This window comes from Cebidichthys violaceus, unplaced genomic scaffold (assembly GCF_023349555.1).
Source record: "Cebidichthys violaceus isolate CVI_PGR_0920_01 unplaced genomic scaffold, fCebVio1.0.p SCAF_19, whole genome shotgun sequence".
Classification (NCBI taxonomy): Eukaryota; Metazoa; Chordata; class Actinopteri; order Perciformes; family Stichaeidae; genus Cebidichthys; species Cebidichthys violaceus.
Window position 1 is genome coordinate 9,131,899 of NW_027176361.1, and position 21,359 is coordinate 9,153,257.

At 42.7% G+C, this 21,359-nt stretch overlaps 1 protein-coding gene across 1 annotated transcript; it reads left to right on the top strand.

Moving 5' to 3' along the window:
* Positions 1-490: 490 nt before the first annotated feature.
* si:dkey-183c6.7 (urea transporter 1) lies at positions 491-21,271 on the top strand. Its single transcript, XM_068713552.1, has 9 exons — positions 491-541; positions 1,290-1,440; positions 1,874-2,063; positions 2,699-2,827; positions 3,599-3,788; positions 10,301-10,448; positions 17,823-17,957; positions 19,417-19,466; positions 20,002-21,271. The coding sequence occupies exons 1-9, from the start codon at positions 524-526 to the stop codon at positions 20,182-20,184; spliced, it is 1,194 nt and encodes a 397-aa protein (XP_068569653.1). The 5' UTR covers positions 491-523; the 3' UTR covers positions 20,185-21,271.
* Positions 21,272-21,359: the final 88 nt, after the last annotated feature.

A 21,359-nucleotide genomic window follows, 5' to 3' on the forward strand; every position in this document is an offset into this window, starting at 1 on the left:
GTGCGTCTGTGCGGTTCCACTTGACGAAAGCAACACATTCGCAGGTCAAAGTGTAATCTCCCAACGTTCACCTGCATCTCGTCCTCTAATAACAGCCCACTCTGACGTGCGTGCGCAACTCTCTTCCAGAGCTCCACAGTCTGTGATTGATGGAACGAGCCGAGCAGCAGAGACAGACAGAGGGAGGCGGATGTATTTATTGAAGCAGATAAACGATGGAGAGAGCGAGGGAGACGTAGGAAGCGAGGGAGGGAGAGAGAGGGAGGGAGAGAGAGAGATGAGCTGGAGATGGCACAGCAGTTTCCACCTGCAAAAACAAGGCTGTTGAATCCCCGCTGCACTGCCTCAGACAGAGTGAAAAGAGTCTCTCTGTGATGGTATCTGACATGTTGTTATTGCCTTCACTTATTGTACTTTGAGTCGACTAATGGATGCACACGTCTCTCGGAAGTCGCCTTTTTGTGTTTCTCGAGTGGAAGCCAAATCAAAGCGTTTCTCTGCTATTCGGGACATTCAGTGAGCAATGTGTCACTGGAGAAAGGTGAGCTGCAGGTATGCACAACACAAACATCTACACACACCTTTTTTTTTCTGAACTCTTAAGGCCTCCCAACTATTCTTACGGTGTAAACAAAGCCGGCAGAAGCAGTGTTAGGAGCTTGTAAAAGTCAAGTCGATGTTAAAGCAAAGCAAGTGCCTCTTAGGGAGGAATCTGGTGTCAACATTGTTCCTCTCCCACATCCGAGTTCTCGAAGAAGGCAGAGCAGCAGAGATGGCTGGGTTATATATTACACCTTTCGGAAAGACTTGAGATGACACACCATGCATTAGCAAAGACAGAAAGACAAACATTCACGTGTCGCGCTGCAATAAAAGGTGGATGATTAGCTTTAATGGACAAACAATGGGTGAAGAGTTGTCACAATGGGGCTGGAAGAGAAAGGGGAAGGAGAGGTGATTTTGAAATGAGGGGAGCAGGAGCAAGGGCTCCACCAATCTTCTTCTCTTCCACCAGTCCCAATGGCGTTGGACTTTGTCCTACTGTGGCACGGCCGGAACAAAGCTGAGTGAGTACGTTAGCCGGCCCACTAGTTTATTAGTCATCCCCTTAGACCTCACTCGGGAGGAAAGAGGGAGAGGAGGAAAAGGCAATGAAGGCTGAGAAGGAAGGGGAGTAAGAAGCAACAGGAGAAGAAACAGAGGAGCGAGAAGAACTAAAGAGGAACAACAAAGAAAAGCGGAAAGTGTTTTTCCAACGTCACTACAACATATTTATCTCTCTTTTCTAGCGGCGCGGTCCACCAGCTGCAGGGATGTGGATGGATACCAAAACGGAGGTGGAGGGGGCCAGCAGGAGTCGCGCCAGCCGCGGTCGGCGTGTGATCAGCGGCCTGCTGTTGTTTACTGGGGACATGGAGCACTTGTATAAGTACATGCAGGGTAGGACGACTCTCACAACACATCCCGACATGTTTTCTTACTTTTAATCTGGAAAACAAGGATACAATTTATGACCTTTTTTTTTTTTCTAAAATGTGTTTGGAATAATGTGATTATGAAACTTTTCAAAAAGAGCAAGTTGCCAAATACTTGGGATGTGTTGAAATCTGAAATGCTTACATTGCCATTAGAATATGCAGATGTCTCATTACGCAACGCCCACGATGAATTCTGCTGCACTCCTCCAACATAAAACATAATCATCATTGAACTCCCATCGTGGCTCTTGTGTATAAACCCTGAATGTCCATCAAGAGAAACATGTTTTGAGCTGCAGATTTTGGGAATAATAATTTTCCTGAAAGGTTTTTTTTGGGGGGGGGGGGATGCTGTCAAGAACAATGTGTAAAATGTTTTCTCTCTGTGTCCTCAGACAAGCTGTTTGTGCTGCAGCTGGCGGTGTGGGGCCTGAGAGGGGTGGCCAGGGTGATCCTAGCCAACAACCCGCTGAGCGGTGCTCTCATCCTGGCCGCACTGTACTGGGCTTCCCCCTGGCAGGGCCTGCTGGGAACTCTGGGTGTACTGGCCTCTACGCTAACAGCTGTTATCATAGGGCAAGACAGGTGACCTGATATGCACACATACATACAGAAACACACACCCACACGAACAGCATAGAAGCGCATAAAAGTGCACATTTGTATGTACATATTTAATGATATGTCCATCTTAAAACCGCATAACAGAAAAATGTCCCTTTTTTTTAAATAATCGAACCCTCATTAAAATCCTGTCTGTTGCTTGGAAGCCAACCCTGGAACACAAGCCTATAATTTGCACCACCTTACGACTAAAGGTGATTGAGGGTTCTACTTAAAATTCATGAGAATAACCGCTCCGTGACTGATGGGCCTGCGTTCACCCACACCCACTGCCTAGCAATTCTTATTTCGGATAATGTCCCAATATTTACTCTATGCCACGCACAGTATAATATGCTAATATGCAACTTTTTTAAAAAATTTTTATTAATTCCAGTTGAGCTGGGGCTTAAATCTGACATACTACATAATAAATGTTGGTGTCACCCTGGGGCCTCTGCTCATTAATACTGAACAGTTTGTTTCATGGGGACCCATAAAAAGCCACACTCATGTGCTTCCATCTTGAAAACAATCTTACTGTAAATCATTGTATCACTCAAATGTAATTGTGATCATGAAATGTGAATCTTTCTGTTCTCTCTTTGTGTGTGTAGTGCTGAGGTGTCAGGAGGTCTCCATGGTTTTAACGGCATGTTGGTGTCTCTGCTGATAGGAGTGTTCAGCTCTGCAGGAGACTGGTACTGGTGGCTGCTGATACCTGCCTGCTTGGGATCAGCTACATGGTGAGATACACAGATAGTCTACGTTTTTATCAAAAGCCATCTCCTTATATTATCACTGTAAAGGAGAATTACACTTCTTGTGCCTTGTTAGCTCACACAGTCTGTAACTGGCGTCTTTCCTCTTCCTTTTCTTCTCCATTGATATGCTTCACAGCTAAATACTCTCTCTCCCAGTCGCATCACTGGTCCCATAGCTCTGAAACGGCAGTGACAATCACAGTTAAAGGTGATAACGGCAGCTCAGCAGGGAAAGCTTTACCTCAATGGTCCAGAGCGTCAGGACATGAAGACGTATCAGCTTTGCATTGGGATTTGGGAAAATGTAATGGATATTTTCATGATTTATCAACACGTTATAGCAAAAACAATGAACCAAGAAACTAATAGACCGACTAAAAGTATTCGTTAGTGGTAGCCCTATTTGTATTGAAATAAATAATTTTTTTGCAGATATTTGAGTCTCTGTAAGTACCATTTGAAATCAATCCCGTCTCAAAGGGAACCAAAAGACACTGTTGCTCATGTCAATCAATCTACAAATTCCCAGAATTTTTTGCAGACTGAACGCTAATAATGAAATCTGCCAATGCCCCTCCTCTCACCACACCATCGGGGTGTGCCTCCACTTACAACGTACAGTATGAGAGAGACGGATGCCACAGTGAAGCCATTTAGTGTGAATGTGAACGTGTCTGCAAAAAGCTTGTAAACCAGGTCCAATTCATTCAAAATGATCAGCATCTCTCACCGTCCCCCCGTCCCCGTCTCCAGTGTCTTTCTGTTCAGTGGTCTCTCCCCGGTGTTGAGCCGCTGGGACTTGCCTGTCGCGGTGTTTCCCTTCAACGTCATCATTGTCCTCTACCTCCTTTGTACCGGCACAGACAACCCTTACTTCCCGCACCACCCGGCTACTCCACCGGGGCTGCCGGAGCACAACGGCACCGAACTCATCGCAGTCGAGGTGAGGCGGTCCAACGCTTGATGAAATGTTTATGCATAGGTTGAGTTATCCTAGACGGAAGCCAGGAGGTTGCTGTTCAAAAAGCAGACTGTGAAATCACCATCGTCTCTCAGACCTTGAAGCTTGATAAAACTTCCAAAATCAACACAATTGATTTTTTCCTACTTTTTTTTCAGAATCTGTGTAAGTCTAGAAAACACACCTAAAAGATTTTACTCTACTATATTTTTGGAGTTTTACGATAAGTAATTGTTCTTTGTAAGAAACATTTCACCAACAAAGACCACGCTTCTTAGGATTGTAGATTAGTTTAAAATAAGATGCATAACAAAAAACATAATAAATATAAGAACGGAAACAGATGGGAGATAATTGACACACTTGTACAGGTAGCACAGGTTGTTCAATCAGGGGAAACTTAATTTACAGTGAACAAATACATTTATTAAATTGTGCAAAGTAAAGTAAAAATGCCGGAGAGTCGACACTGGTGGGGGTGTTGAAGACAGGAGGGGGGGCTGAAGATCTAGATGATGGCATGTGGAGTGGGACTGAGTTCACTGAGCTCAGTGGAAGAAACCTTGAGCACCGGATGTGATGATGACTGGGGAGGAGGGACACATCGGTTCGTACTGAAATGACAGCTGACTGCACAGAAGAGAACGGGTCTTTAAAGTTTGACGGGACATACAGTTGTGGTCAAAAGTTTACATACACTTGTAAAGAACATAATGTCATGGCTCTCTTGAGTTTCCCAGTTATTTCTACAACTCTGATTTTTCTCTGATAGAGTGATTGGAACAGATACTTCTTTGTCACAAAAAACATTCATGAAGTTTGGTTCTTTCATGACTTTATTATGGGTTAACAGAAAAAGTGACAAAATCTGCTGGGTCAAAAATATACATACAGCAACATGAATTAGCAATTTTGGTGACTTAGAAAGTTGTGTCAATGAAATGAGCTTCATAGCATGGCTTCTTAACTTCTTGTGAGTGATTATGAGTGACTACAGCTGGTGACTTCTCTGAGGCCATTTAAATAGGGCTCATTGGATACAAACGCCCACAAACGCTACAATGGGAAAGTCAAAGGAGCTCAGCATGGATCTGAAAAAGCAAATCATTGACTTGAACAAGTCAGGAAAGTCACTTGGAGCCATTTCAAAGCAGCTGCTGGTCCCAAGAGCAACAGTGCAAACAATTGTTTGTAAGTATAAAGTGCATGGCACTGTTTTGTCACTGCCACGATCAGGAAGAAAACGCAAGCTATCACCTGCTGCTGAGAGAAAATTGGTCAGGAGGGTGAAGAGTCAACCGAGAACCACCAAAAAGCAGATCTGCCAAGAATTAGAAGCTGCTGGAACACAGGTGTCAGTGTCCACAGTCAAGCGTGTTTTGCATCTCCATGGACTGAGAGGCTGCCGTGCAAGAAGGAAGCCCTTGCTCCAAAAGCGGCACCTTAAGGCTCGACTGAAGTTTGCTGCTGATCACGTGGACAAAGATAAGACCTTCTGGAGGAAAGTTCTGTGGTCAGACGAAACAAAAATCGAGCTGTTTGGCCACAATGCCCAGCAATATGTTTGGAGGAGAAAAGGTGAGGCCTTTAACCCCAAGAACACCATGCCTACCGTCAAGCACGGTGGTGGTAGTATTATGCTGTGGGGCTGTTTTGCTGCCAATGGAACTGGTGCTTTACAGAGAGTAAATGGGATAATGAAGAAGGAGGATTACCTTCAAATTCTTCAAGATAACCTAAAATCATCAGCCCGAAGGTTGGGTCTTGGGCACAGTTGGGTGTTCCAACAGGACAATGACCCCAAACACACATCAAAAGTGGTAATGGAATGGCTAAATCAGGCTAGAATTAGGGTTTTAGAATGGCCTTCCCAAAGTCCTGACTTAAATCCCATTGAGAACATGTGGACAATGCTGAAGAAACAAGTCCATGTCAGAAAGCCATCAAATTTAACTGAACTGCACCAATTCTGTCAAGAGGAGTGGTCAAAGATTCAACGAGAAGCTTGCCAGAAGCTTGTGGATGGCTACCAAAAGCGCCTAATTGAAGTGAAAATGGCCAAGGGACATGTAACCAAATATTAGCACTGCTGTATGTATATTTTTGACCCAGCAGATTTGATCACTTTTTCTGTTAACCCATAATAAAGTATCTGTTCCAATCACTCTATCAGAGAAAAATCAGAGTTGTAGAAATAACTGGGAAACTCAAGAGAGCCATGACATTATGTTCTTTACAAGTGTATGTAAACTTTTGACCACAACTGTATATGATTGACTTAGGGAGGTTGTGGCGAAATCACCCACTGTCAGCTGATAGAGGAGGAGCCAGAGAGATCTGTGAGTGGATGAGAGCATAAAAACACTGTCCTAATGTAGGAAGTTGGAGTAAATCCCCACATTTTACAGTTCATTATTTTACAACTGTATGATTATAAATTCTATATTTCAAAATATCTCTTTCAAAAGCAAAGCTCTCTACGTTTTACTGTACTTTACTTTAAGTAAATAATCAATGTGAACAATTTGATATTCAAGGAGGGATTGGGTCATCCTAAAATCATTATGGAGGCACCAAACATGCTGAGCCAAATTATGAAAAGTGGTATCAGTCAAAGTCTATTCTGAATCCATAGTTACAGGTCAGATGTGCTGCTGATTTACATGTCAGGAGTTTGGTGCGAGTACCTTACCACAGCATCCTACATCGGACACACCGGAAGCCTGCAGTGAGCTCTGAGGCAGACCGCCAGGCAGACTTCCTGCCCCCTGGTAGCACTGAAGACTGGCCTCCCATCCTCACACTCTGCTGTCGGCAGCCACTCAAGCTCCAGAGGAACAAGTCCTCCGGGCTGCGATGGCTTGCCCCACACAGCGACACCTATCACCATGCAGGGCTTAAGAGCGCGACTGAGTCTTCCCCACAGTCCAAACGCTCACCGACAGCATTGGCTCCGAGAAGCCAGGGCTACTACCTGGGTGACTCCGTAGTCCTCCCAGAATGCAGTTCTTAAGATATGCTGCAGGACAAATAAAATAAAACCGCAAGAAGTTAGCGTCATGCTACGTCGTCAGAGTAGTATTACCAGTGGTTTTGCCGCGGCCTGCCTCAGATCTGTCCCGCTGTCCTCTGGGAAGTTTTGGAAGATACTGATGTTCATTTCCACAAGCGCCTGGCTTCATACACAACATGACACCTCACCATTCTAATTTATTCGAGAACCTTGCTGTCACCCAGTTCCGCCCAGCATTCTATTCTCAAGGGCAGATAATGTCTCCCTTATATGATAAAATAAATTCACTATTTGCTAGTCCAGAGTTCATTTTTCACAAAACTCCACACATTAGCAGTAATGAAATAACATATTACAGTGAAATTATTGTCTATTGCTTTTGCGGACTGCATTTTAAATCATCACAAGTCACAACAAAAGCTCAAGCTGTTGCTGTTAACTCCAGAAATTATCCTTTTAACATTGTTGAGCTGTTTATGTTTGAAAATTCATATTCAAATGCTAATATTTTGCATCCCATAGTTAAGACAATTAAATGTATTAATTGTCTTAAGTATTTTTATTGGTTCTTTTTTGTTTGTGCGGCACGTTTCCGTGCTCAGAGTGTAAGGAAAGATTACCCAATTTGCATTTTGTCTTTATCAGCAATAAAGTCACATGATCACAACAACAGGTGCAGATCATTTGTTGTCTCAAAGGGAACTACTGGAAGCGACTGGATCGTTTTTTAAAAGACAAACATTAAGCTGAACTAGGGCCAGTTATCCTGCTCGTGTCTGCCATGTTGCAGCCAGAGTGAACAAGTAACTGATCGGAGCGAAATATGCATAAGATCAGCCAGCTATGACTCACCAGTTACTAAGCAACAGTTACTGATGGAGCTCCTGTTCGGAAATTATAATCAGCCCAAACTGTTTTAATTAACAATTCTTGGTGATTTGAAACTCATAGTGGAAATTAGGCAGTTGCATTTAAGATAGTGTCTGTGGTTGTGAACAATATTCAGAACGGTACTGATAGTATGAGTGTCACACGGGTTTCCAGGAAGGAAATATTGAGGTGGATTTTATAGCTGCAGTTACCTTTGTAAAGCCAGAGAGACAAAAAACTAGCTATTAAACCGTAAGGCCTATATGCATGCCGCTGAAAGTCACCGCGATTTAAAATGCAAGCTGTAGAAAATCGATGGCTTCGACCCACCAAATTGAAATGTATTGCTGTCGCCTTGAACCGCTTCTCCCGAGACTTTGGCAAAAAGAATGCGGACTCTCACCAGCTGCTGCAGTCTGCTTTTGATGTCTGAGAGCCAGCTGGCATCTCAATGCTTAAGGAGCAACTGAATTATAATCTCCATGCTGTTTGGAAGCAGACGGAACAGATTATGTGATCCACATAACCTCTGTCTGCTTCCAAATGTAGTGAGTGTACATAAAGATCACTCGCTAGCATTGGTGTATATGTGTTGACAACTTACAGTTTGACAGTATGTGCTGATCACATGGACAACATAACCTCACATACAGATACAACAAACTATCCATATTCCCATAAACATGTATAATAAAACATATCTTCACTGCTCAAATTTTGTATTTCAGCAGCACTAACCACAATATTGTATTACGTCCAATACGCAACGCTGAAGATGGAGACGACAGCTAACTAGACCTGTAAGAGGGCCTCTTGGTCGTTTGATTCCTTCATCACATTTGTGTGTTTTAGAAGCACAGCGTTAGCCAGGTGTGGTGAAGGATGTTGTATAAGTGTATTCCTGAACACGGAGATCTGCAGACTGACTGAAGTTCTCTAAAGTAAATTACCTACGCTGACTAAACCGTCTCACAGCTGTTGGGTGTCCTGAATCAAGATTTACACACACTTCTATTAACGAGCATCGCGCCCCGTGGCACAGTGTGTGTCTCTCACTTGATAATGACTTTCCACAAGGTTCAGTCCCTCCGCCTCAGATTATTTCCGTCCTAATGAAAGAGTTTCTCCCTCTTTTTCCTCTTCCCTCCATCTGTCCGTTTCTTGCCATTATAAACGTTCGCACATTCTCTTTGCTGTGTTGCTTGGGAGATCTGAAACCTCTAAATCCTTCCTTTTGTCTCTTTGCTTCTCTTCTCCTCAGCCTCTACCCGTGTGTCTGCTCTGCCATGCAATTATCCTTCCTCCGTCTCCCGCTTTCTGCATCTTTCTTCATCACTTTTTCAATCTGCCTCTTTCATCCTCCTTTGCTCTCCTCCGTCATAATTCCATGTACAATAAACGGCTAGTAACCACATTTTCAAGGACAACACCATTTTTTGTTGCATTCCCTAATGTGAAACCATCTCCTCTTCTTTCTCCTCCGCTTCTATTTTTCCTCTTTCATCTCATTTTTCTTTTCTATTGCTCTCCTTTCTTTTCCTCCACCCATCTCCATTTCCTCTCTCCTCCTCCTCCTCATCTTTCCTCTGGTTCTCTCCAGAGATGGAGATGACGTAGGTCCTATTTATATTTAATGTCTTCAGCTTTCACTCTGCTGAGGAGGGCGCTCTGGCTGCACTACCACAACAGTCTACTTAATCTTTCTGCACACAGACACACAGGCGTACACACGTGTGTACACACATAGAAGCACACACACGCACAAAGAGTTTGTGTGGCTGCAATATAATTAAACACCATTTATGACTTGTAAATATCCGCGACAGGCAGGTGCACCCATCTCGTCGCCATGGAAACTCTTTTTCGCCTGACTGACTGTTAGGAATGCTGTGTGTGTGTGTGTGTGTGTGTGTGTGTGTGTGTGTGTGTGTGTGTGTGTGTGTGTGTGTGTGTGTGTGTGTGTGTGTGTGTGTGTGTGTGTGTGTGTGTTTAAAGGGGACATATGCTTGTTTCAAGGTTCATACTGTCATTTTGAGTTTCTTCTGGAACATGTTTACATGCTTTAATGTTCAAGAAAACACATTTTTCTAATTCTGTCTGAATATAGCTGTCTTCTGTCTGAAACTCAAAACATCCCAGTCTGCTCTCATTGGCTTGTGATAAAAACATGGTGCACCTTTTGTAAAGGAAGTTCTTCGCTAAGTTAGATGTAGATACTCAGATGGGGGAGGTATATTCTTATGAGTCTGCATGTGACATAGGAAGGGAAGCCACATCTGAATGGCTCATTGAATCACATGTTTTCGGATGTAGGCGGCCCTCAAAAAACTGACTGGTTTGTCTTATTTCACAGTTTGTACGTCGGTCCCTCCAGATACCCAAATAAATGTGCACAAGCACAGAGAAAGTGAGTTCTTCATGTGCCCTTTTAAAGAGGCTGGTTTCGACTGGAAGGAGAGCCATTGAGTAGAATCCACACATTTTGTCATTACGTTTTTGGGAGTGTGCTTCTGCTCTTGGATTTCTATACTTTTATATAAAACCTGTGTATAATCATTTACGATGTGCTACGTCGTGTAATCCTCCGTTTTAACGTCTCGCTCTCGCCCAGGTTACGCGTGGCATCCTGCTGGGTGTGGGTCAGATCTTTGCCTGTGAAGCTTTGGGGCCCTCCCTCCTCATCCTGGGTGCTGTTCTGCTCTACTCGCCCCTGCTGGCCGCCCATGCTCTGCTGGGATCAGCAGTGGGAACGTTGGCTGGTGAGTCTCCATCTGAGCGGTCACATGTCCGTGTGGGAGGAGTGGGAGCGTTGGCAAAACGTAATAATATATTATATAATGATAAGGGCATACCGTACTGTGCTGACCTCATACGATGGTTGGTGTCATTTAGGTTGAACTAATCTGGGTTGAAGTTCCACATTGTCCATAGGCACCACACAGTTTAAATGTCAGTGATTAGTCTCACTGTATAATACCTGGCCATGGGTATCTGTACTTACACGGAAACTCCAACATTTCACACATGTGAAAAGCTTTGTTGGGTTTGAGAAATAACCTCTAATTAAATCATCAGGGTTACATCAGCTTGGGCTCGGAGACAACATTTATAACGAAAAGCCTGTAATTCTAACTGTGGGTGTGGAGTTTGCGGAGGCAGGATCCACTGTTTCAAGAGCTTGATATATACTAAAGACTTAAAGTGAGATTATCTTTCCACCTGCTGTGGTTTGGGCATTTCTCTGCCTTTTTATTATAGATAGCAGAGAGAGGACAGGAAACAAGGGAGAGAGAAATGCAGCGGACTCAAACCGGGGATGTCACGGTTTATGGTCGGAATCTCAACCCATAAACCACAGGGGCGCCCCCATTCTGTCTTTTAACCTGTCTCTTGTGAGTTTCCCAACTCGGAAATTCATCCATCATCCGCAGCCTCTTACCTTGCACAGGGTCGCACAGCTGACTGTGGCCAAGAGACATAGTGCCAGACTATCACTGGGCTGATGCATATACACAGACAACCACTCACACAAGTTTCATGATTTGCACCATTAATTGTGATTCCTTTACATTCATAATATATAAACTTACAGTTTGAAAGCCAAACAGCATCACTTCATGTTGTTTATTTTTAATTCCACCCTAGCCATTTAATAAATAGGGACAGCAATCAGCAAAACGTGCACCTCAAAATACATATTTTTTGAATATATATATATATATATATATATATATATATATATATATAACAATATAAAGAATATATTTGAGCCTTTTAGTGGCAGCAGCTCATATAAATATGAAACTGTAAGAGGCAGTGACAGCCTGTGGGCTTCTCCAGAAGACAGAGAGCAGTTAGCAGAGCACTGATAACCACTGGCTTATGTACAAATACACACACCTGTGTGTGTCGTGTACATCTGCCCCACTGTGACTCCATTCAGGGAGAGAGGATGACAAATGCTGGGAGTTCAAAAGACTTCAGCCCCCTGTGTGTGTGTGTGTGTGTGTGTGTGTGTGTGTGTGTGTGTGTGTGTGTGTGTGTGTGTGTGTGTGTGTGTGTGTGTGTGTGTGTGTGTGTGTGTGTGTGTGTGTGTGTGTGGCTATGAGTCATACTGTAAGAAACAGAGTTTGCTAACTGGGTGTGCTAACAGTAGCACACCCACACACTCTGCTGCAATAAAAGACACCAGGGTGTCAAGAAAGTCATTGAAGAGATGAGACTAATGAGATTTTTTAAGGCAACACAGCTGATGGAAAACAACAACAACAGGAAATGAGCAACAAAGTAGACTTGTTTTTAATGCTATAATTTGTGCATTCTCTCTTCCTTCCCCTTTAATCGTCCATTTGGATGCTTGTAAGTCAGGACTCCAGAGACAATATTCTGTCTATAAACAAGGTCACATTACATTAAGTCTGGTTGCCCGAGTGTTGAAGTATTGATTTAGTTACTGTTACTTTGAATGTGTGAACGATAAGGCTAACAGTATTCTATACTTTTGTTATTGGCAGCATAGCTCATAAAAGGACCAATCGTGAATTTAACCTTGTATCCTTAAGTATTGTTGTAATCAACGCCTGCTTATTCCTCTGTACCTTAGCATTCCGAAAACTACTAATAACACATGAAAACTACAAGGCGATGTTCCTTTATTATGATGAACACTGTAGTTACATTTTGAGTCGATCACACATACGCCGCCTTGTTCAGATTCTTAGGCAGGTGTCACTCTGGGGCCTTCCTGCTGTTAAAGGGGGGAATGAAGCACCTTCTATGTGGATAGCCAATCAGTGCTGTGAGTGTAAATGTAGTCTACTGAAGAAATAAATTCCCCAGTGAGTGCTGTATCGACCTAGAAAGCTGATCCCTCCCTCTGCGGAGCCATGCCGGCTGTACATGTACCAGGGTGCATTACGATGAGTGGCAAATTCACTACGTTACACAAGATCTCTTCACTTTTTATGTCTCATAAATAAACAAAATATACTCACAAATCAAGGTGGAAAAATACAACCCAACACCTTCTGAATTAGATTTTTTTCTCTTGACACCGAACTAAGAGAGGCTTAATTTACTTAGTTTACTCACCGTAAAAAACACTCTTCATTGAAATTGGACAGAAACTAAATAAAACCTGTCTTGGTTAGTCTTTCCATTTAACTTTAAAGGTTACCTTTGAATGCATCATAAAGAAACTCAACGCAACCTCCATTAACGTTTAAAAATTAAATTTTTTTAATAAAAAGGTTTGTAATGATTAACTTTTGCTGCCGTTATGAGCAAAAACTGGTCTTTTGGTGTTTGTAAGATGCATATTTTACCATGTAGTGTGGTGAACCGACTCCCCTGAATAAATGTAAATGCACTGACACACACACGCACAGAAAGAAATGAAGAAGCGGCACACAGTGAGAGGGTTAAGAGTGTGAATAACTGATACAAAGTCAGATTCAAAAACGTAACACTGCCTGACAGAGAACCGGAGGGGAAAAGAAGGATCAGTGTCAAGAGACGAAGAAGAAAGTGTCAGATGGAGATGGAGAGAGAAGGGATAAAGAGTTGAGAGGGAAAAAGGCAGAGGACAAAAGATAGTGCTAGAGAGAGAATTAAATGAAAGTTATAATAAATGTATCAAAGAAGAAAAGACGACTCTACATAATCACGAGGTCTGAAAATGTGTGTGCCTGTGTCTATTGAATTGACGACCATCTGCTTCAACACTTTAGACAACAAGTTGTGCCCCTGGCTCCGTCTTCCTTCATCTATTACCTCTCCTCCATTAACTTCTCTCTCTTTTCTCTCTCTCTATCTCTGTCTCCTTTAATCCTTTCTTCTTAGCAGCTTTCAAAACCCCTCTTATCATTCTTTTCACTCGCATCATTCCCTCCATTGGTGCTCCGCAATCAGTGTCCTTCACTGCCTACGAACTGCGGAGTGTAGCGGTTCTCTGGTTTGGTTTCAGGGAACATTAGTGGATGGTGAGTTTACTGCAGTGTTGTGTTTGCCGTACTCACAGGGCATCCTGCAACCACTGAAAAATACATTTCACCAATATCTAAAGTGAGCTTTTTTACAAACAAACCATTTTACATTTGTATTCATAATACTATACTGTAGTACTAGGGCTCTCTCTACCCTGCAACACACACACAATGCTGTTTCTCCATGTCGTCTAAATGCATTTAAAGACCCCTTTTACAGGCTTCTTGTTTCAAAACTAATGTGCTGTGAGACAACAGAAAGCAAGAATGGAACCATCAGTTATCACGATCATCGCCTCCGTTAGCACAGTCGTCATTATCATTAAAAAATAATTATTTTTCCATTATGTTCACCATCGTGATCATTGGTTCCAGTTACCATCATCAGAATAGCTTTTGAAGTGTCATTGATTTCGTCACTGTCTCATTCATCTCAACCTTTGGTGCTGTTATTCGTTTAATTGTTTTTTTTTGTTTTTGTTTTTTTTCCAAGGATGAAGCTGAGGTGAGAGACCAAAGGCATTCAGACAGACAGCAGATGTTTAGAGATGCGTGAGTCTCTGATAACAGGCAGGGGAAATCACTTTCTATGAGTAATCAGCCTCAGCACCTCTTAAAGCTGCCTACTTTATCTGTGAGCAGCGAGAATGACAGAGAAACACTAGCATGGGTCACGCTGACAGGGAAGAGACACTGAATTGTCCTGGGACAGGCAGAGTGTGAGGCCGTATTTAGAGCTGCCACTCAAAGCATCGTGGCGTAAACTAGTCCCATAAGGGGTTTCCAGAGCAGGAGATCAGGGGCTTTATGTAGACCAGAGCCTCCACCTCCTGCTGCATTCATGTTGTTGGAGAATAATTGTAGAAATGCTTTAAAGTGGGATCAAATACAGGAGGGAAGAAAGGGTAAGGCTGTTGGACAAGTCACCTTGGGTTTCTTAGCCCACCTGATTAATAGCATTAGAAGCATTCACAGAGAAAGAGGATTGTAGAAATGGGCCAATACAGCATCTGATATCTGGATGAAGTTAACTAATGAGTCCACATAGAGAGCAATCCATTTAGCTGTAGCCACAGTTTTCCCCTCCAAGGCACCAAATGACAGAATGAGAGATTTACCAGCTGAATGAAGAGCAAAGGCCCCAATGCAAAGTCAGCCATTGCACACCAACACTGGGAAAACAATGCATTATGTGCAGTTTATTACAGTTATCAGTTATCACTATTGTACTGTCCTCCAGTTAGTCTGCAGCTAGCTACTGTGGTTAGATGCGGGCAGCAACTAGAAAAGAGGAGAGGAGATACTGGATTTGATGTGATAAGAGATCTCTGACTCATTCTATTAGCATAGACAATATCACACTGGGAGTGATTCTCTCTCTCTCTCTCACTCACTCACACACACACACACACACACACACACACACACACACACACACGTATACACACAAATTAGAAAAACAGTAAAAAAAATTGATTATCCTCTGGGGCCTCCCTCCCACATTGCCATTAGTCTTTAATGACACCCTTATGTGGGCATGGAACGAGGGGGGGCAGCACAGTGCGAGGGTGTGATGAGCAAAGAAGGGACTGGGGGAGGAACTGGGACTGAGAGACAAAGGGGAAATGGTGACAGTGAAGATGGAGAGACAAAGGGGAAATGGTGACAGTGAAGATGGAGAGGAAGATAATGAAGTGTGGAATAAGGAAAAGAGGAGATGAGTGCAAAACAACCAGAGTGGAAGGAGGGAGAGGATGGCAGAGTAGCCCAGAGAGACACAGTGAGGAGGCAGTGCTGGGGTGTGGTCAGTGCAATTCAGGACCAGACTGCTAAACTGCAGACCACAATGTCTGGTAATAAGGGAAACAATCCCAGCACAGCCTGACGCTCATTTATGTACGATTAATACATACCGTTGTCATTCTAGTAATTTGTCTTTTGTTTAGCATGGGTGGGCCATGCATTTTAAATTTGGCTGCTATCCAGTGTACAGTTTTGGGTTTGAGAAATGTGAGATGACAATGCAACCAAGCTAAAGGTAGAGGATAATTCCTTCCCACTCACCCAGGAGCATATTCAGCTGTGTGTGTGTGTGTGTGTGTGTGTGTGTGTGTGTGTGTGTGTGTGTGTGTGTGTGTGTGTGTGTGTGTGTGTGTGTGTGTGTGTGTGTGTGTGTGTGTGTGTGTGTGTGTGTGTGTGTGTATAATACATAGCCGCTACAGCAAATAGCGGGTTACTGGTGGTCACTGCGGAGTCAGACAGCGTTCAGTAATCTTTCATGATACTGCTTTTACCAAGGAAGGTAAAAATACATTCCTGCTGTAGGGGTCATGTTGCCACAAACATAAGTACTGAATATATCAGTGAAGCTGTCAGCAAGCCGTTTCAAAGCTCATTTCCATCCGCAGCTGAGCAGTGGCAGCAGCTCTGGGTGGGGCCACAGGACTGATGGCCTCTGCTTACACACACACACACACACACACACACACACACACACACACACACACACACTGATGCAGTGTTTTCTCTTCTAGATTGGTTTGCGGCAAGAAGCAGAAACGCCCAAAAGTGCAAATTATTGCTGATTTCAACTACACAGGGTTACAGTTTATTAGGATAAGCTACACCTGTACAATTGCAAGCAATACAATACATACAGTCCTTCAGTACATTCCATCTTTGTGAATTATCAGTTGAACCAACTCCTCTCTTAGGCTGTCAGTGTTGTATTGGAAGCTATTGGAAAGGTGTTTCTAATGTTTTGTTTTGCAATATTTCTTAGTCTTAGTCTTCTTAGATCCCTTCAACAGCTCCCGAAAATCATATCTTTGCTGACCTCTTTTGGTCTAACTGCTCACCTTGTTGCAGTGATGTCGAAGCGAACTCCAAGGTGTGTCAGTACGCCGTGACATCACTTCTGACCCCACCCAGCGGTGACGCTGCGTGTATCTGCTTTTGCGAAGCGTTGCGCTCCTTGCTGACTCTGAATGAAGCTCGCTGGCCTTCGCAGCTGAACTCGGTGGCCTCACTCTTTCCGATGACATCGTTATTCTCCCTCACGTGAGGGTCGAGAGACACGGGGCAGCTGGTGCTTTAAGGCCAGCAGAGAAAAGGTCAACGCTTCTGGCCTCTCTGAGATTTATTTGGGTCAGCGTGCCCTCCTGTGCAGCCTGCATAAAGCTTCAGCTTCACAGTGTAGTGGTTGCTTGGCATGGACGTAAGACATTGACCTGCTGTCCACCCCCCCACCCCCCGCCTCCCACATCAATGCTCTGATGCAGTACCACGGAGACACTGGATGATGGAATCGGGACTGAAAAATGTAATACCAAAATAAAACATTGACACTGAAGTTTATGTTTTAGGAAATGTGAAAGTCATTGTTATTCAACTTTAAAAGCTTCTTATTCCTGTGTGATTGATATTCAGAGCTTCCTGTTTTTCCCTCATTTCCTTTTCTCATCACTCATTACAGTAGAAGACAAAAAAAAAAACCTGAAACCATTTCCTTTAGTTGCTTACTAGGAGGAGGCACGCAGGGCCTTTGTCAGCACTTCCTCTACCCAGCCCTACTCACCATCGTCACATGACTACTGGCTGAACCCACTTTTCCAAAGTGGAAAATACAATAGACAAAGCAGATGAATTAGATCTCTGCTCCTCCTTAGTGGCGCATCATATCCTGTAAACACTGTTACACAAGTTCTGGTTAGATGTGAGGGAATAGAGAGGGAAAATCAACATTTCCTTATTAGGTTACAGTGCATGCAAATTACAATTTGAACTGAAGCCAACCATACAACAGTGTGTGTGTCTAGCACCACCACATGGATCATTCTAGTATAGCAGCTCTAACAACCAAATATCTGTGTGTGTGTGTGTGTGTGTGTGTGTGTGTGTGTGTGTGTGTGTGTGTGTGTGTGTGTGTGTGTGTGTGTGTGTGTGTGTGTGTGTGTGTGTGTGTGTGTGTGTGTGTGTGTGTGTGTGTGTGTATTTCTTTCTGTTTGTGTGATTCCCAGATCTGTCAACAACAGTGACTCATTATTTTTTTGGTAATTAGATTTGTAAAGGCTCAACTCTCACTTTGTGTGTGTGTGTGTGTGTGTGTGTGTGTGTGTGTGTGTGTGTGTCTGTGTGTCTGTCTGACAGGTCTATCCATGGCGGTGCGTCATGAATCTCTGTACTCAGGCCTGTCGGGGTTTAATGGAGCGCTGGGCTGCATGGCTGTTGGAGGACTCTTCTTCACCTTCAGCTGGAGGACTCACCTCTTTGCCATCGCCAGCGGTAACACACAACAGTCGCTACCTATTGTGCATAATGACGGTGTTGGTGATCTCACATATGACGATATTCAATTAAAGTACAAAGGGTGTAAAACACAGCGCTTGTATTAAAGAGAATATATAATTTGTCCCTTGTATTGTGATCAGGCGATAACCAAAGCCCAGGTATTGGTATCAGGACTTAAAACATGTGATTTGTTCATCTCTTGTCAACACAAAACCAACATAACAGATAACTCTTACATTATCATAGATGTTGTTTGTCCCTCTTAGTTATTCCTCTGTACAAAAAAAAACTGTTCAAAACACAAAACCTGCGTTTGACTCAGGATTTGTGTGGTGGTGCTTTCAGTAATGATATGTTGCACACAAGTTATCTTTTTCTATCTTTGAATGATGGAGAACCATTGGAAGGAATGCTCTCCCCACTCTTTCATGAAGCCCCTCAATTCTGTCATACTTTAAGCTAAAATGGGACATTTTAACTTCACTGCTCTGTAGTTTACTTAATAGCTTTCTAAATAGTTTTTGGCAGAAAAACAACAGCCATGTAAACGTATTTTTTTGAATACAGGTATCTTCTTTAGTTGAGTTAACATTACTTGTACTTAGCAGGAATATTAAACCGAACAGACTGCACAGTAAAGCCAATTCTTTTTGATTCGGTCATTTTTCCTGTCATTGTGGGATTCTGCCACTGGAGAGCGACATAAACCAACAAGCCGCTTCAATGTGCTTTGTCAATGGTGCTGAAACCAATACAGTGTTTCATGTTGTCTCTGTCCATGGTGCTGAAACACTCACATGCAATGCAGTACATATCACATATAATAGGACAGTAGGACACCTTTTAACCTTTAAACAAGTCATTTTGAACTTAATATTTCATTTAAATGCCCTCAGTTCTCTTAGGTTATATGGTTTTTACACATTTTTCAGACTTACTAATGAGCCTCCATGCAGCAGCATTGCTATGGCTGTTGTCTGGATCTAAAGAAACTTGAACCCAAACATTCAGCTCCGTACTTTGTTTCCATGCGTATTTCCCCTTTACTGTCAAATATTTCATTCACGTCTTTTGGCAATTTCTCTGCACCAAATGGTTGTAATTGGTTAACAGTTCCTGTCATTTTGTCAGTATAATGCTTGATTTAATAGATTTCTTTTCTGTCTCATTGTGTCCTCATTCATGAATACTGACAACATTAAAACGCATTCACACATCTGAAATTGCAGCTGGAGCACGCTGGACATTAGTGCTGACCTGTTTGCCAGAGAGCTAATCTACTCACATTAGGTAAATTGGTGTTAATTGGGGCTTCCAGTGTGTCTCCGTAACAAGGTGAACTGCAGCCGACCTCCGTACCTGTCACTGTAAATACCTCAGCGACCTGAAGAAAAGGCACACAGAGAGTGTGTCGCGGATGTATTTTGCCTAATTTCTTCTCCTCTGCATGCAGCCTTCCTCTCTGCGTATGCTGACATCGCTCTGAGCAATCTGCTGGGAACTGTAAGTACACACACCTCAAGCCATGTGTGTATGAAGCAGCAACACTGAGAAGCCTTCAACATTTCTGTCCACTTTTTACAGCAATAGCATGGTTGCAGAACAATAGCAAGCTTCCAACTGGTGGGAACTAGCTGTGCTTAAGGGTGATGAAAATGACACTTTCCTCTCTGGGCTGAGTGTGTTAATAAGTCTGCTGCACTTTTGACTTCTGTGAGAATTTTCAACCAGCGTTTCTGGTATTGAATTTGTAATTCAGATCACTCAATCAAACAGCAGTTTCACATAAACGGCAGAGGGACCTGTCACCCCACAGTTAAGAGGACTGGTCCATGATGTTGATTCCCAATGTTTGCCTTTACATGTCTAGTACTGTAGTTAGTTAACACACATCTTTTATGCCTCTTTTAACATAACAGGAAGGAGGCTAGTGCTGAAACTCTTCAACTCCTGTTTACATGTATAGAGTCTATTCTCACTAACTGTTCTACTTCACTCTCTCTTATTCATTAAACTCTCTCTCCCTTTCTTTCCCTAGGTTGGTCTCCCAGCATGCAGTTGGGCAGCTACTCTGACAGCTACACTGATGTTGCTGCTGACCGGCAGTTTAGCAGCATACCGCATCCCTATTGGTCAAGTCATGGCCCCTGAACACAACCTGCGCTCCCGCAGCCAATGGGAAGCTGGGAACACTGCAGACAGGGAGTGCACTGATGTGTAACGTATTGTACCGTACTGTATCAGTACTCTGAGCTGGAGACATGGAAACATTTTTATTGAAAACCTTTTATAAATTGATTCTTTATAAATAATAAACTCTCATTCCACAATAGGCTCTCAAGTGACTTAAAAAAAAGTAGATTCAACACTTTGAGAAAGCCGTCATTATACATGTTGTCCACAAGGTGGCGGTGTATGTTTAGCAACAAAATAATGAAGACTGTTTATAAGGTATCACAGTTGTTATATATGTCTCTGTATTCAACCATTTCTACTAAATGTGTAACATTTTTAACCAAGCCGAATAAAAAGCCATTTAAGGGGAAATAAAACGTCTTTTAATAGTCATGAAATCAACAAGTCAGTTCAGTTATTGTCAATAAAAACACCAACGGATTTCAACAGTAATTCTTTTTAACCCCTTCATTACCCTGCATAGACATACTACGACAAAGCACGCACTGGGACTCGTTGTAGAAACAGACATGGACAAGTATCTCAATGCAGTGAGTGACATAGACGACATGTGATGCGTTTCTGAAATGGCCGGAGTGGTCAGCTGCCTAGGCCAGGAAGTTAAAGGCAACCGTTTGAATCTTGAGACTTTATTATTATTATAAATTCTCTTAAATTAAAAAGTGAAGGTGTTCCATGGTTCATTCATAGATATAGTCTTTTTATCACAGTGCCCCTGTGTAATTATTTTTATGCATATTTCCCATCAACATCTATCATCCCAAACACACACATAAACCATACTCCCCAGTTTAATGTTAAAAAAAAAGAGAAATATTAAACATTAAAATATTAATTAAAAGTTTTTTTTATACAGGTGAAGTGACATTCTTCCACATACAATAACGTCCTCTAAAATGTTGCTTTACGTCATGCAATTCTATCTTAGTGCTTTCAGGATGTTTTTGTCTCCTTGGTTTTCAGTTCTGGGACTAAATTCTTTTTTCACAAACTACCTCACAGACAATGAGGTGGTGAGGTTGGAATCAACACGAAACATACGAAAGTGACTCTCAGTCTGTGATTGATCAAGCATAATAAGAAATATAAATACTTGCACAAACACTACTTGTCTTTTAAGCTGCATTACAAAAAAAATGAACATTCGTAGTTCTATGTACTTTCAGTTGAAGATTTGATTGTGAGTGCTCTTGTGCTTCT

Coding starts and splice junctions, on each gene's coding strand:
- si:dkey-183c6.7 (XM_068713552.1), top strand. Junction 1,441..1,873: donor CTTGTATAAGTACATGCAGG/GTAGGACGACTC, acceptor CTGTGTCCTCAG/ACAAGCTGTTTGTGCTGCAG. Junction 17,958..19,416: donor CCTCTTTGCCATCGCCAGCG/GTAACACACAAC, acceptor CTCTGCATGCAG/CCTTCCTCTCTGCGTATGCT.